General features: G+C 38.0%; 1 protein-coding gene across 1 annotated transcript in view; it reads left to right on the forward strand.

Annotated features, from left to right (window-relative positions):
* Window positions 1-13,116, forward strand: part of HSD11B1 (hydroxysteroid 11-beta dehydrogenase 1) — a 37,906-nt gene extending 24,790 nt beyond the window's left edge. The window contains exons 6-7 of the mRNA XM_077157681.1: window positions 10,172-10,315; window positions 12,561-13,116. Of these exons, the coding sequence (XP_077013796.1) occupies window positions 10,172-10,315; window positions 12,561-12,790 (374 nt within the window). The 3' untranslated portion in view covers window positions 12,791-13,116. The remainder of the gene's footprint in view (window positions 1-10,171; window positions 10,316-12,560) is intronic.
* Window positions 13,117-14,347: the final 1,231 nt, after the last annotated feature.

Raw genomic sequence — 14,347 nt, forward strand, 5'->3', positions numbered from 1 at the left:
GCCTAAGTCAATATCACAGTGAATGAAAAAGCAGAACCCCAATTAATGTATGGCATAATTGATTTCACTATGTGAATTTTAAATCATTTGATATTTTCCAGTAATAGTGTCTCATTCAGGAATTCCCAAGCAATAAGTACATATAATAAATCCTTTCCTTTTAGCATTGGAAAATAAGTCTTTCCTGGTGCTCTCTAAATAAATGTGTTGAATAACATATAAAAAATGTTATTTTTAAGTCTCTAGAATTTGTGAGTTTGCTTTCCTTTCTGTCAATGTAAAGAAGATAGCCCCAAAAGTTATGGTTTATTGTCCTGTAGCATTCCTTGTCTACCTCGCTGACTATGAATGTCCCAAGATTTCACATTATTTTTGGAGCCAGCTTTGGCATCTTGCTGGTTTAATCATGAATGAGCTAAATAAAACTTTGAAATGAAAAAAATATATATCTTATTTTTGAAAGGATGCCAAATCACTGGCCCACGTGGAACACAATTGTCTTAATCCTTCCCTGGATAGGTAGCCCAGACTCATTGGAATTGCAGCTTGGAAGCCATCAAGAAACAAAACCACCCCAGGATTTCCCAGGAATAGCACAACTATGGCATACCTGCTTCTCTCAGCATATTGTTCCTTTTTTCTGCTCTCTCTATTCACCTCTGATTCATTTTGTACATAGTCCAACCTGGCTGTTATAGGCCCCTTCTCAACATAACTCACAATACACATTTGACTTCTGTTCCACAGCCAAGTATCTTGATCTCCCAATCTTCCAATGCAAGATTCTCCCTAAAAAGTCAGTATCTCATTGGCCCAGCTCAATTTTATAAGTCAACCCCCTAAGTCATTCATCATGACCAGCCCAGAGAGGAGCAATCAGTGAGTCAGATCTAATCAGCTAAGGCTGCAGGGCGGGCAGGGTTACTTACACTCAAACCAGTAGGCACTGGTAGACAAGTCTAATGCACCCTCGGTAGCCTCCTACTTTTGTACTCCTTCTGGTTTTCTGGCTTTCTTTGTCTAATATTGAATACTTTTAAAAACATACATCTTACTTTGTAAGGATTATCTGCCAACAGCCATCATCAAACCTACAACCATCCATGTTCCAAAACCTATCCCTCAATATAGTATTTGGACCTTGGTATGTTAAAAGAGCACTTATTTCTTTCTCAGCCTTAAATTTCATTTCGAATCTCTCAATGATTAACCAAGAGCAGACCAATTCCTCACACATCAATTTTCTATTATGCAGATCTCTCAATGACCAATTGATTATACTAGAAAACAAATTGCAGTCTGGGGCAAAAGTGTTATTTGGGGATTTATGAAGAATGTCCAGTATAGACCATATTTGCTGAGAGAATTTTAAAGAGTTGTTGCATACATAAACATTTTATAATAAACACTGAGGGCTGCTGAATAAGAGTAGTGTTCTTTTAGGGGTCAAAAGCTAATACAAACATTTTCAACTATCAAGGCTCTAAGTAATGGTTTTGACTTTTATACAGAAGCAAGCAGCCCTATTTTATATCACAAGACCCCATCTCATCATTATATCTGGTTACATACAAATTTCATACAAAGTTGGGTTTATATGTAAATAAAATACAAAGCACTAGAGGAATTTTCATAACATCACCAAAAGTCACATTTGCCAAAAGTCAACTTGCCAAATGGAATGGTTAATTTGCTAAATTATAGATTTCCCAATAACATTGTTATTTACAAATTACTGGTAACAGCTTATATTGCATGGAATGGTGTCAATGGCTTTTAACGATTTTTTTGAAAGAATTAACTTCATATTCATTTCTTTATAGCTATTTAGCTGCAGTTGAGTGGACAGGCTTTCTCATACATGAGCCTTATGAGTTTTTATTTCGCAAACTTTCATGTCTAAACTGGACTATGTGCCTAAATTAGGAAAGTTACCATGCTAACAAAACTTCTGTTTGGTAGACTAATAAACCCTATCAGCAAAAGTAGGGAAGCAAAAAGCTTCATCTAAATGGCAAATTATTCTTTTATATAAATGCCTTTGAACAGTTAGTATATAAAAACAGTAAAAATTCAAAGCATAAGCAAAATATTGCTTTGATCATTGATAAGTCTGTGATTTATAGAAGTAGACAAGAGAATAATTAAAAATATGCTAAAAGAGAGACACACACCCTATACATTGAAAGAGAAAAACCCACCCTTTTATTTATTTCAAAGCACATGAAATTTGACACACACAAAAAGTTTCCATTCCCAAATGTCAAAGTACTGAGAAAACCCAAGTGCCGTGAACTTGGCCTGCCCTTGGCAAACAGCAGCAATACAATGACTAGGGGAAAAGATAAACTAAACTAATGCTTCAAAAAAAACATCCGCTGGCCTTCCTTCCTGAATAATTCCACCTAAACACCATTAGATGGGGGCTGAGCATGGTAGGCATCTGGGTCTGGGGGCAAGGGGAGGACGGATAGGGGCAAGAGAGGAAGGCGGGGGGGGGGGGGGCCAGGGACAGCACAGGTGTCAAACTTGAGCAGGCTGGACAAGGCTTGTGCCAGGGAGTAGCAGTGATCATCTGACTTGGAGTATGAGAATGAATGAGATAAGGTGGGAATGATATGGGATGACAGGGTGGGAAGGGTCATGAGGGGACAGAAGTAGTAGCCCTGCCTCTTGCCTTTAGACTTTCAACTGTGAGTCAAATATCAGTTCCCAAACTCCAGGGAACTCTTGTAAAGTTCTCCAAACAGTCCTCTTGGAGCCTCTCTCACATGGCTTCAGGCGAGAGGAATGTAACTGCTTCCCCTGACCCTTGGATGATAAACACATATGATGTTGACAAGTTTCCCGTCTGCAAACCCAACTATTTGTTTAGGCTGAATGTAGATGCTGGCAGAACTGGTCTGGGTTTCCTCTTCAACTTCAGGGCTTCATAAAACTTGTTCTTTGATTCGTGCCTTAGGAGATCTGCTGATACTCCTGAAACAACAGAATGAACCCCATTTAGCATCCTGTCATACAGACCCCTGCGTAGAGATGCTCTTGCCAAAGTCACCTTGTGAAACTTAGGTAACAGGCTTTATCTTATCTCTGCAGCATTGTGCACTGTTTCAACACCACATACTCCTCCTTTGTCTTCTACCAAAATATGCCCCTCATTTTCCTCTGTCCGTTTGCCCCTTCTCAGTGTTTTTTATGTTCCTCTACATTTCACCAACTCAACCAATTGTGGTTTCCTTGGGATTCCTTCTAATGTAAGCCCTTCTCTTTGTACTCAACATGCTCTCCGTGAGCAATCCCATCTATCCCCATTGCTTCAGTTACCATTGGGTTGTCACAATGTCTTTGCAGGATTCAGGTTCTCTAGGACTTGGAGTAGACAGATGGAGAACATAGATGGATTTTTCCTTAGAACCTGACACAATGAACATGACAACTTAAGAGTTTAGATCACAAGGTTCTAGCTGAGGCAAAGTTTTTGGAATAACTGGGGGGGGGGGGGGGGGCGGTGCGGGGGAGGGCAGGGGAGAGGGTAGGGTCCAAGATGAGTTCTCAGCCTTGCAGCCATTCAGACAGGTTAGAATCTCAATTTGGGGCTCAATAGAGGGGATAGCTGGTTTGCTTCAGGTCACTCTCCAGTCTAAGGGCAGGCAGGAATGAAGTTTTTCAATCCCATTTCTTCCAAGCTCTTAATTAAAACAGCTTAAAATCTGCCTTTGAAATGGAAAACATTTCAAAAGCTCAGCAAGGCAGTAGGAGATGGAGGGTGAGAAGTGGGTGAACAAAAGTACCAGGCCTCCTTTTGACCTCTTCTACTCAGTTAACGAGCCCCAGCGCACAGCTTCCCTGCCAGCTCTCCCGCTCTCATTCTGTTTCTACAGAGGCAGAGCCCCAGCGTTTCTGGGACAGAGCTGATTGCAAACATTCTGTCCCATTTATCACAACGTCTGAACTCATACTTGTCAGACTCTGTGTCCCATATTTTGCTTGAGTAAATATGGTCACCATTACTCTGTTTTAAATCGCTTCCCAGAAGAGAAATCCAGTTGCCACATACCTCTTCCTCTACAAGGGCTCCTTTTCCCCACATAAACCAGAGCTTAACCTTGGGCAAAGGCATTCAGGCTGCTAATACCTCATATTGATGACTGCTTCATTCATACTAAAACAAGAAGACATTTATTTACTTATTCATCTTATTTAATTCAGTTTATGCTCTGGCATAAGACTTTCAACTGGTAGTTGAATAAATGAGCCTTGGAGTATTATTCTTTCCTTGCATTTCCTGAGCAGACCTGGTCTATGAGGTTTCTTCCCTAAAACTGGAGTTAACCTAAGGCAAACTCTTCCCTGAACCCAAGGCAGACTACAATGCTTTTCTATCTCCTCAAGGATAATAAAAGATCTTCTGGTTGCTTTCAGTCTCAAGAATAGACTCACTTCCATAAATAAAATATCCAATCATGTGTAATTTAACTTTCTTTAGTTATTGTTTTTTTATTAGAGAAGATACAGTTTCTCAGAAAAAAACATGCAGAAAATACAGGTTTTCCATATATTCCCACAAACACGCATGCACACAGTTTTCTCTATTATTAACACTTCGCATTAGTGTGGTACCTTTGTTACAATTGATGAAATGATATAATTATACTAACTATAGTCCATAGTTTATACTACAGATTCACAGTATTGTACAGCCCTATGTTGGGGTTGGGTTTTTTAAATTTCTATTCTACTATATCCCAACATATACAACTTAAAATTTCCCCCTTTTAACCACATTCAACTAAATAATTCAGTGGTGTTAATTAATTCACAATGTTGTCCTACTCTCACCATCCATTCCCAAAATTTTTCCATCACCCAAACAGAAACTCTATACCCATTAAGCATAAACACCTGTTCCATTCTCTACCCTGTTGCCTGGTAGTCTATACTCTGATTTCTGACTCCATGAATTTGCTTATTCTAATTATTTCACATCAGTGAAATCATGTAATATTTGTCCTTTTGTGTCTGGTTTATTTCACTCAACATGACGCGCTTAAGGTTCATCCTATGTTGTCACACAGATCACAAATTCATTTCTTTCACAGCTGAATATTTTTCCATATTTTGCTTATCCAGTCATACATTTATGGATACTTGGGTTGTTTCCATCTTTTGACATTTGTAAATAATGCCACTATGAAATCAGTATGCAAATATCAGTTTGGGTCCCTGGCTTGCAATTCTTTGGGTATATACTGAAAGTGGGATTGCAAGAACATATGATAATTCTATACTTAGTTTCGGAGGAATAATCAAACTGTTCTCCACAGTAAGTACAATTTTACATCCCCACCAACAATGAAGTACTCTCCAGAACCTCTCCAACACTTGTTATTCTCTGCTTTTTTAAAAAGTAGCAATTCTATTGGGTGTGTAATGGTACTCATTGTGGTTTTGATTTGTACTTCTCAATTGGCTAATGGCATTCAGCATCTTTTCATGTGCATTTTGGCCACTTGTACATGCTATTTAGAGAAATGTTTGTTTTTGTTTTTTGTCCATTTTTAATTGTGCTGTTTGGCTTTTTGTTGTTGAGTTTTAGATTTCTTTATATATTCCAGATATTAAACCTTTATCAGGTATGTGTTTTCCAAATATTTTCCCCTGTTCTGTATTTGTCTTTTTACTTCCATGACAAAGTCATTCAATATGCAAAAAAAAACACTTTAATTTTGATAAAGTCCCATTTATCTACTTGTTCTTTTATTGTTCGTGCTTTTGATGTAAGGTCTAAGAAACTGCTGCCTAACACATAGTCCTGAAATGTCTGTCCTTGTACCAGTTCCATGCTGTTTTGATTATTGTTAGATTTATAATAAGTTTTATTATCAGGAACAATGAGTCTTTCAAATGTTCTCCTTTTTCAATATGGTTTTGACTATTCAAGCCCCTTACTCTTCCATTTAAATTTCAGGGTTGGCTTTTCCATTTCTGCAAAGAAGACTTTTGGAATTTTGATTGGGATTGCACTGAATCTATAAACTGCTATAGATAAAATTGACATACTAATCATATTCAGCCTTCAAATCCATGAATATGAAATGTTCTTCGTTTATTTAGGTCTTCTTTGATTTCTTTTAGCAATGTTTTGTAGTTTTTTGTGTACAAGTCCTTTATGTCCTTGGTGAAATTTATCCCCAGATTTTTCATTCTTTTAGTTGGAATTATAAATGAATTTTTTTCTTGAGTTCTTCCTTAGATTCATTACTAGTCTATGCAAATACTACTGATTTTTGCATGTTGAACTTGGCCCAGTCATGTTGCTGAATTTGTTCATTAGCTCTATGTAGTTTTGTTGTGGATTTTCAGATGGAAGATCATGACATCTACAAATAGGAAAAGTTTTACTTCTTCCTTTCCAATGTGGATATCTTTTTTTTTTCTTGCCTTATTGATCTGGTTTGATTTCCAGTAAAATGTTGAATAACAGTGATGACAGTGGGCATCCTTGTCTTCTTCTTGATCTTAGAGTGAAAGCTTTGTCTTTCACCATTGTCTGTGAGGTTAGCTGTGGATTTTTCATGTATATGCTTTAGCATGTTGAGTAAGTTTCCTTCTACTCCTACTCCTAGTTATCTAGCGTATTCATCAAGAAGCAGTGCTGGATTTTATCAAATGCCTTTTCTGCATGAACTGGGATTATCAAGTAGTTTTCATTTTCAAGGAATTCCTTCCTTCATTTGTTAATGTGGTGTATTACATTAACTGATTTTCTTCTGTTGGACCACCCTTGCAGACCTGGGATTTTGAATTATTTAGCTCAAATTTTCGTGGTTATTATGTTTGTCTGCTTCATGTGCCTATTTGTCTCTGCAGGAAACTTTCCTCTGCTTACTTATTCTTTTCCATGGCTGGAAATGGCTAGCTGAGTTCCAACCCTATATTACCTTTTAGTTTAAACAGCACTTTATGAGGATCCCTGTGTCACTTAGTTCAATATCTTGAGAGAGAGACACACACACATATACACACACACCATGACTTGTGTCCAAGCTATTACTGACCCACCCATGTATGACATAGAAGGCAAAGACTCTTTTAAGAAGATATGTGTAGGAAGGCAAGAGCTAGCATTTCTAGTCCACTGAAGCTTTTTAGACTTTCTATGTTCAAATCTATTCAACACTTCAAAATTTCTGCCTTTGATTTCATGCTTTAAAAAGCATCTCTTACTTGAGATTATATAGTCATCAACATCTTATTTTATCATTTTAATATCCACATATACACTGTAGTTTATTTTTAATTTATTAATGAGAATGGCATTTTTTCTATTCTCCAAGTAGTTAGCTATTTGTCCCAACATGATTTATTGAATAGCTTTTACTTTTCTCACTTTGGAATACTAGTATGCACTACTGCTAATAATAATAATAATAGCATTTAGTGAATGTTTTCTAAAGTTCCAGAGTTTGTGCTAAGTATATTATCTGGATTTTTTTTGGATTGGTAATATATTTCTCACATATTACAGCTAAGAAATGGCATATTTGGGATTCACACCCAGATCATCTGACTCTAGAGCTCATATTTTAACCATTATTCTATTCTTATAAATAATTTGGCTCTATTTTTGGCTTAAACAATAAGGAAAATTATTGACATAACTAGAAGTCCAGATGTAGGGCAGGCTTCACAGTTGACTTGGCTCAAGCTCAGTGTCCCTGTGGTTCTCTTGGCTATGTTCTTTTCCATGTATGGCTTCGTTCTGAGGCTAGCAGTGAGATCGCTGCAGCAATTCTGGGCCCCATATCCATGAACAAACAAAACATCCAGCAGAGGAGAAAAAGTTACAGTTTTCAGATACTCTCCCAGAAGAACAAAGAACTTTCCCAGACACTCCAACAAAATTCTCAGTCCCATTGGTCCAAAATGAGCATGAACAAGGAGGATGGGGTTAAATAGAATATACAAGTTATAACAAGTTTACCATTATGGTGGTGTTATTATAGCCATATTTTTCACATATAGATATTTTACATTTTTATATAGTCCTATATTCTTTGCCTTTATATTTTTATTTTTTATAAGAAAGATTTTTCACGACCAATGATCTGATACATATTCACCACTAGTATTCTCTTTTTCTAATTGAATTGTTTTGGTGTCAGTCAAAAATTGCATTCTGCTGTACATGTAACAAAAATATCTCACATTAGCTTAGCAAATAGGAATTTCTTAGTCTTGGGTTACAAAAAGTTCAGAACTGGTTTGGGGGACTTAAAAATTCAAACTCATTCCACATGCATGTTCCACTATCCTCAATTTGCAACGTTTTTCCTCAAGCGTACAAGATGACTGCTGTAATTCTAGTCATCACATCTGGACTCCATTTAGAAAGAAAGGGGCAGAGAAAAGCGTAAAAGTTGCATGCTACCTAAATGCATCTATTTCATCAGGAAACTAATATCTTTCCTGGAATCTCCATCTATTAGACTACTCACTGGCGTTAACTAGATCACATAGGAATACAGAGAAACTCAGAGAGATGAGTATTTTTTATCTGAACATACTGCTGTCCTGTACGAGATCAGGTTCCATTATTAAAGAAGGGAAAATGGATATTGGAAAAACAACAGTGCCACAATTTTCCAACTAGAATTTTTTATATTTGTATGATGTAAAACAGGGAACTAACATAAAATTTTCCAATTAGTTAACAATTTTCCCAGTATTTTTATTGAAGAAGCCATCCTTTTCCACTGATTTGGCATGCGATGTTATCATATGTAGAAAATTATAGAGGTTCCAGCTCTAGTTATGGCAGAATTATACCTAAAACCCAACAACCTTTCCAAGATAACAACTGTCAATTTTAGACAAAATATAGAAATCAACTACTGAAAGTGCTGGAGAGTGACCAAAAGTAGACAGAATCTGGGGGGTTGTCAGCACATGGAAGAAGGACAGAATACTAGGAGTTTGCCAATTTTATAGCTTTTTGCTTAAAGGTAGTTCCCAGTCAGTACCGTATCTTGGATAGGAACCTGAGCTCTTACTGGCTTGAAGAACCAGAAGGAAGAATTTGGGGTTACCATAGCAGCCATGAAGTGAAGGAGAGAGAGCCAGAAGGGAAGAACCACCTTAGATATTTAAACTCTCCCCAAATCTCTCGTTGACCCCTGGACTATTCACGGGCAGTGCTGATACCAAGCAACCCAGGTAAGATTCAAACAATTAAACAGAGATTTCAGCTACTCTCTAAAAGCACCTGTTGTAAGAGGCTGAGTTTCAGCCAGGTTAACTGCACACTAAAACAAAACAAAACAAAAGCAATACGTTGGAGGAATATGTCTGAATTCAGAAACTCTATGATGTACCCTTGGCAATATCCAAAATTATGAAGCATACAAAGAATAGGAAATGTGACGCATACTCAGAAGGAAAGGCTATCAATGAAGACCAATCCTGAAATGACCTAGATTTTGGAATTAGCAAACCAGGATTTTAAAGCAGCTATTGTAACAATGTTCAGCAAAGAGTCTAGGGTTTCAAGCCACTAATGCTCCCTCTTCTTAGAAAGAGTTCAAAGAATAGATTATCTATTAGGAATATGCCCATATGTACTCTGAAAAACTAAGAATTAGCCAGGATGATGAAAGTAAGAAAAGTGGTTTGGGACATAAAAGCAAGGTAAAACTTGTTCAAAAACAAGAATCTTCATCCCCTATGTGTACTATGTGAAACATATCCTTTCCATGATCAGTGACAAGTAACTGAGTTGGAAGAGCATTCTTGTTAAACGCTTGAATCTCAGCTCTCTTGGGTCAGAGGTGGAAGAGTTGGCAGCTATGCGATTGCATGGCTCTTTTGTGGCCTGGCTTATTTCCCATGCTTACTGGAAATCTGACCAATCCTTCTTCAATGATACTTGTCATGCAGCCCACCCCCATCCCATGCCCACCCCGGTCTCTGCAAAGGGAGCTCCTCTGAGTTTTCTTTCAGCAATTCAATGCAGCAGGAAAATTTCCATAGGAAACAGAGAGAAACTAAGACTCAAAGGGGCAAGAGGACTCCACAGGGATCACAGAGCCTGCTACAGATAGATCAAAAAGCAGATCTGTCAGAAGCTGAAATGGTCACTTTGTTAACCCATTTTTTTTAATCTACCATTTAGGGAAAATAGCTAATCCACTGATTGCTCCCTATGCTGCAAGCAAGTTTGCTCTGGATGGATTCTTCTCCTCCATCAGGAAGGAATATTCAGTGACCAACGTCAATGTGTCAATCACTCTCTGTGTCCTTGGCCTCATAAACACAGGTAAGGTCAAGACTTTGGAGTAAATAACCTGCAGATGGATTTCTGTCTTACTATTGTAGAGAAGAAGCTTTCTTAACTCCCTGGCTTATTGTAATACACTCAAAACCAATAACAGAAAGTGCTAGTCCATTCCTTTAAGGAAGGACTTCTGTCACTAGCAGAGTCTCTGACCACTCCTTGACCCTCCCTTCCATTCCTTCACCGCATTCTTCACCTGACCCGTCTCTGAACACCTTATATCTTCTTGGACACTCGATTACATTTCTATGTGATAATTACCAAATACAGGTTGTTGTTGTTATTTTAAATATCACCAGGAAAAAAAAAACATTGATATCATGAGCCCCTTGAAATAATGCACTGAGAAGAACACAACATCAATTGCATGGAATTCTAGCCAAAAATTCATAACCTCACTTCAATCAGGAAAGAATATTGGACAACCCCAAATTGAGATACACTCTATAAAACAATTGTTCAGTACTCTTCAGATGTGTCAAACTTAGAAGATATGAGGAAAACAAAGGCACTGTTACAGATTGGAGGAAGCTAAGAAGAAATAACAGATAAATACAATCCTGGAAAAAATTCTGGAAGCAAAAAAAGAACATAAGTGAAAAAAAGTGAAGTCTGTAGTTTACTTAATAGCACTACACCAATCGTATTATGCTTGTACTTGATAACTGTACAATGGTTATGTATGATGTTAAGACCAGTGGAAGAAGGGTGAGGGATATGAGGGAACACTTGGTCTAATTTTGCAACTTTGTTGTAAGCCAAATACAAGTTTATCTAAGACGTACAGCAGGTATTGTAAGAAAATTTTAAACATTAATTTGTAAGTAGTAATAATAAAAGAGACAGAGAGAGAATGCAACAAGAAAGGGGTGTTTTGGTAATGGAGAATGGTGATGGAAATTTTATTTCTTTGAATGTGGTTGTTCTAGTTTGCTAGCTGCTGGAATGCAACACACCAGAGACAGATTGGCTTTTAATAAAAGGGGATTTATTTTGTTCTTCAGAGGAAAGGCAGCTAACTTTCCACTGAGGTTCTTTCTTACATGGAAGGCACAAGATGGTCTCTGCTGGTCTTCTCTCCAGGCCCCTGGGTTCCAACAACTTTCCCCGGGGTGACTTCTTTCTGCATCTCCAAAGGCCTGGGCTGAGCTGCAAGTGCTGAGATGAGGAATGCCGAGCTGCTCAGGCTGTGCTACATTGCGCTCTCTCATTTAAGCACCAGCCAATTAAGTCAAACTTCACTCATTAGAACAGACACGCCTCCTAGCTGACTGCAGATGTAATTGGCAACAGATGAGGTTCACGTACCCGTTGGCGTATGTCCGCAGCAACAAGATTAGGTATGCTCACCTGGCCAAGTTGACAACTAAATCTAACTAACACAGTGGTTAAAGGGGAAATTTCAGTTATATATATGTTACTAGAATAAACAGTTTAAAAAAAATAGAACTGTACAGTACAATGAACTTTATTATAAATTATGGAAATATTGTTAACAATGATTAACAGTACAATTACAAAAATATTCTTTCAAGAACTGTAACAAGTATACCACACTAAGGCAAGGTGTTAATAATAAGGTGGTATTTGGAAACCCTGTATTTTATGTGTGATTTTTATGTAAACCTACAACTTCTCTAATAAAAAGGAGGGATGGGAGAGACAAGCTGTGGAAGAAAGACATGAAAACTTGGAAGGAAAGAGAAAGTGACAACAGAATTACCTTCTAAGTGAAAGTGGCTAGTGCTGACGAAGGAGCAAAAGCCTGAATACTTGCCCACCTATTGTATTACAAGCCAGTAATTCATTATTACAGAGCATTCTGGTTTTTCCCACTGACACGTCCCATTTGCTACTGGTTCATAAAGTGACTTCTACCAGTATTATGTGCCCTCAACCACCCAAAATACCAAAAGAGGAACATGATTCAAATGTCTTCACTGATCACCTTTACTATCCCCTCAAACATTTATCCAGGAATACAGGGCCCTACCGACACATCCCTTTCTTGTTTCATTCTGACTCGATCTTTTATTCTGTTACTACAGCTCTCTTTGTCCAACAAACCCTGCTTCTCCACCTGTGCCCCTCAGAGCTTGAGGAGCTTGCAGAGAAAGCACTGACTGGCAAACAGCCCTAACAGTTGAGCTGCTGGTGTCTGCAGGCCTTCCAATATATAGAATATACTCATCTGTGATAACCCCATTTTTCCTTTTTCATTTTACAGAATCAGCCAAGAATGCAGTTAAAGGGGTCCTGAATTTGAAGGCGGCTCCCAAGGAGGAATGCGCCCTAGAGATCATCAAAGGGGGAGCCCTGCGCCAAGAGGAAATTTATTATGACAGTTCATTCTGGACCGTTTTCCTGCTGGGAAACCCAGGAAGGAAGCTTCTGGAATTTTCCTACCTAAGTCAATATAATATGAACAAATTTTTAAACAACAAGGAACTCCCTTAGGACACTGCACTGTGGTAGAGACTGGGACTGTTTTGCTGATATTAATCCAACTTTCATCCAACGAAGGCATCTCCCAAAGGTGATAAAAAGGATGTTCCCAGAGAGTTGCAAGTCACAGGTCACATCTCACAATTTCAAGGAGTTCCTCTAACAGTTACACAGTGTAAATGTAATTATAACAAATGACAAGAATCACAGAAACCTATGGTTGTGACATTGATAGTAACCATAGGTATTATTGAAAAATAATTTTATCAAATTTATGTACGATATTATTATTATGCCTAACATATTATTAACTATAATAAAGGTCACATAAACTTTTAAAATTCATAGCCGGTTGCTGTAGCTTTGATTCATTCAGTATGGTTTCTTTAAACATAGACAGTATTAGTGAAATTTTTCAGTGTTCATTTTCTATTTTATGGTCTGAACCTTTTTTCTGTTCCTGATATGAAGAACTTGCCCTACTCTTCATTTGGTGAACATAATGTCATTTCTATATATTTCAGATACTCTTTATATAATTTTATATTGCTCCTCTTAGAAGGAGGACACCTGAGTATGAATCCCGAGGGCAAATGCATGGATGTGGACATCCCTGGAAACTTGAACCATAGCACTTATGCCCATTCATTGAATTCGGAGTACATTCTTTATGTGTGAATGTTCAACTGTATTAGAGAGGTAGCACTGGGGGGACACTCAGTCATTTTAGCCATTCATTCATTCAACAAATATATATATTTTTTTCTTTGTATGCTGTATGGCAGGGGTCACACTTCATTCTTTTTCCATGTGAGTATCCCTTTATTGCAGCACCATTTGTTGAATTTGTTTGTTTTTGTTTTGTTATTGATGTTTGTTTGTTTTGGGGGGGAAGTGCATGGGCCAGGAATCGAATCCAGGTCTTCCACATGGCAGGCAAGAATTCTACCACTGAACTACCCTTGCATCCCCTTCAACAAATATTTTTTTAACACTTGCAAGGCATCACTGATGATGATCAAATGTGAAAAAAACACACTATATTAACAACTCAGCAAAGCCCTACATCAGTCAGAAATCCAACAGATAAGAGGTGGCACACTCAAACTAGATCATTTTTGTAGAGCTTAGTAAAAAAATTGCACTATTTACAAAGGCATGGGCAAGGTCATAGGGAAATCACACAAGAGATAGTGCAGTATCTCAGGGCTGGTTATAGCTGTTTCTACTCTTAAGTAAGAAAGAAAACAAGAAAGGAGAACAGTTACTAGGCTGCGGGCTCTAAGACCCCAAAGTTAGAATTCTTTGGAAGGAGTCACATGACAGGAGTTGTGACCTTCAATGGGATGCAATCAGCCCACCAAATACCATCAAAGAGGAAGCCGAGGGAATAAATACACTAGTCTCCTTCTCTTTCCTCCCTCTGATCTCTTACTAGTGATTCCAATCAGCTGAACAGAGGAGCAAGGAAGGAGATTGATATAGACCATACAAGTCAACTACCCAGTGCACAGAGCAGGATGGAGAAGGCTGAAGAGCGTTCAGGAGGGACAGACAGAGAGCATCTGG

This window comes from Tamandua tetradactyla, chromosome 4 (genome assembly GCF_023851605.1).
Source record: "Tamandua tetradactyla isolate mTamTet1 chromosome 4, mTamTet1.pri, whole genome shotgun sequence".
In the NCBI taxonomy this organism is placed as follows: Eukaryota; Metazoa; Chordata; class Mammalia; order Pilosa; family Myrmecophagidae; genus Tamandua; species Tamandua tetradactyla.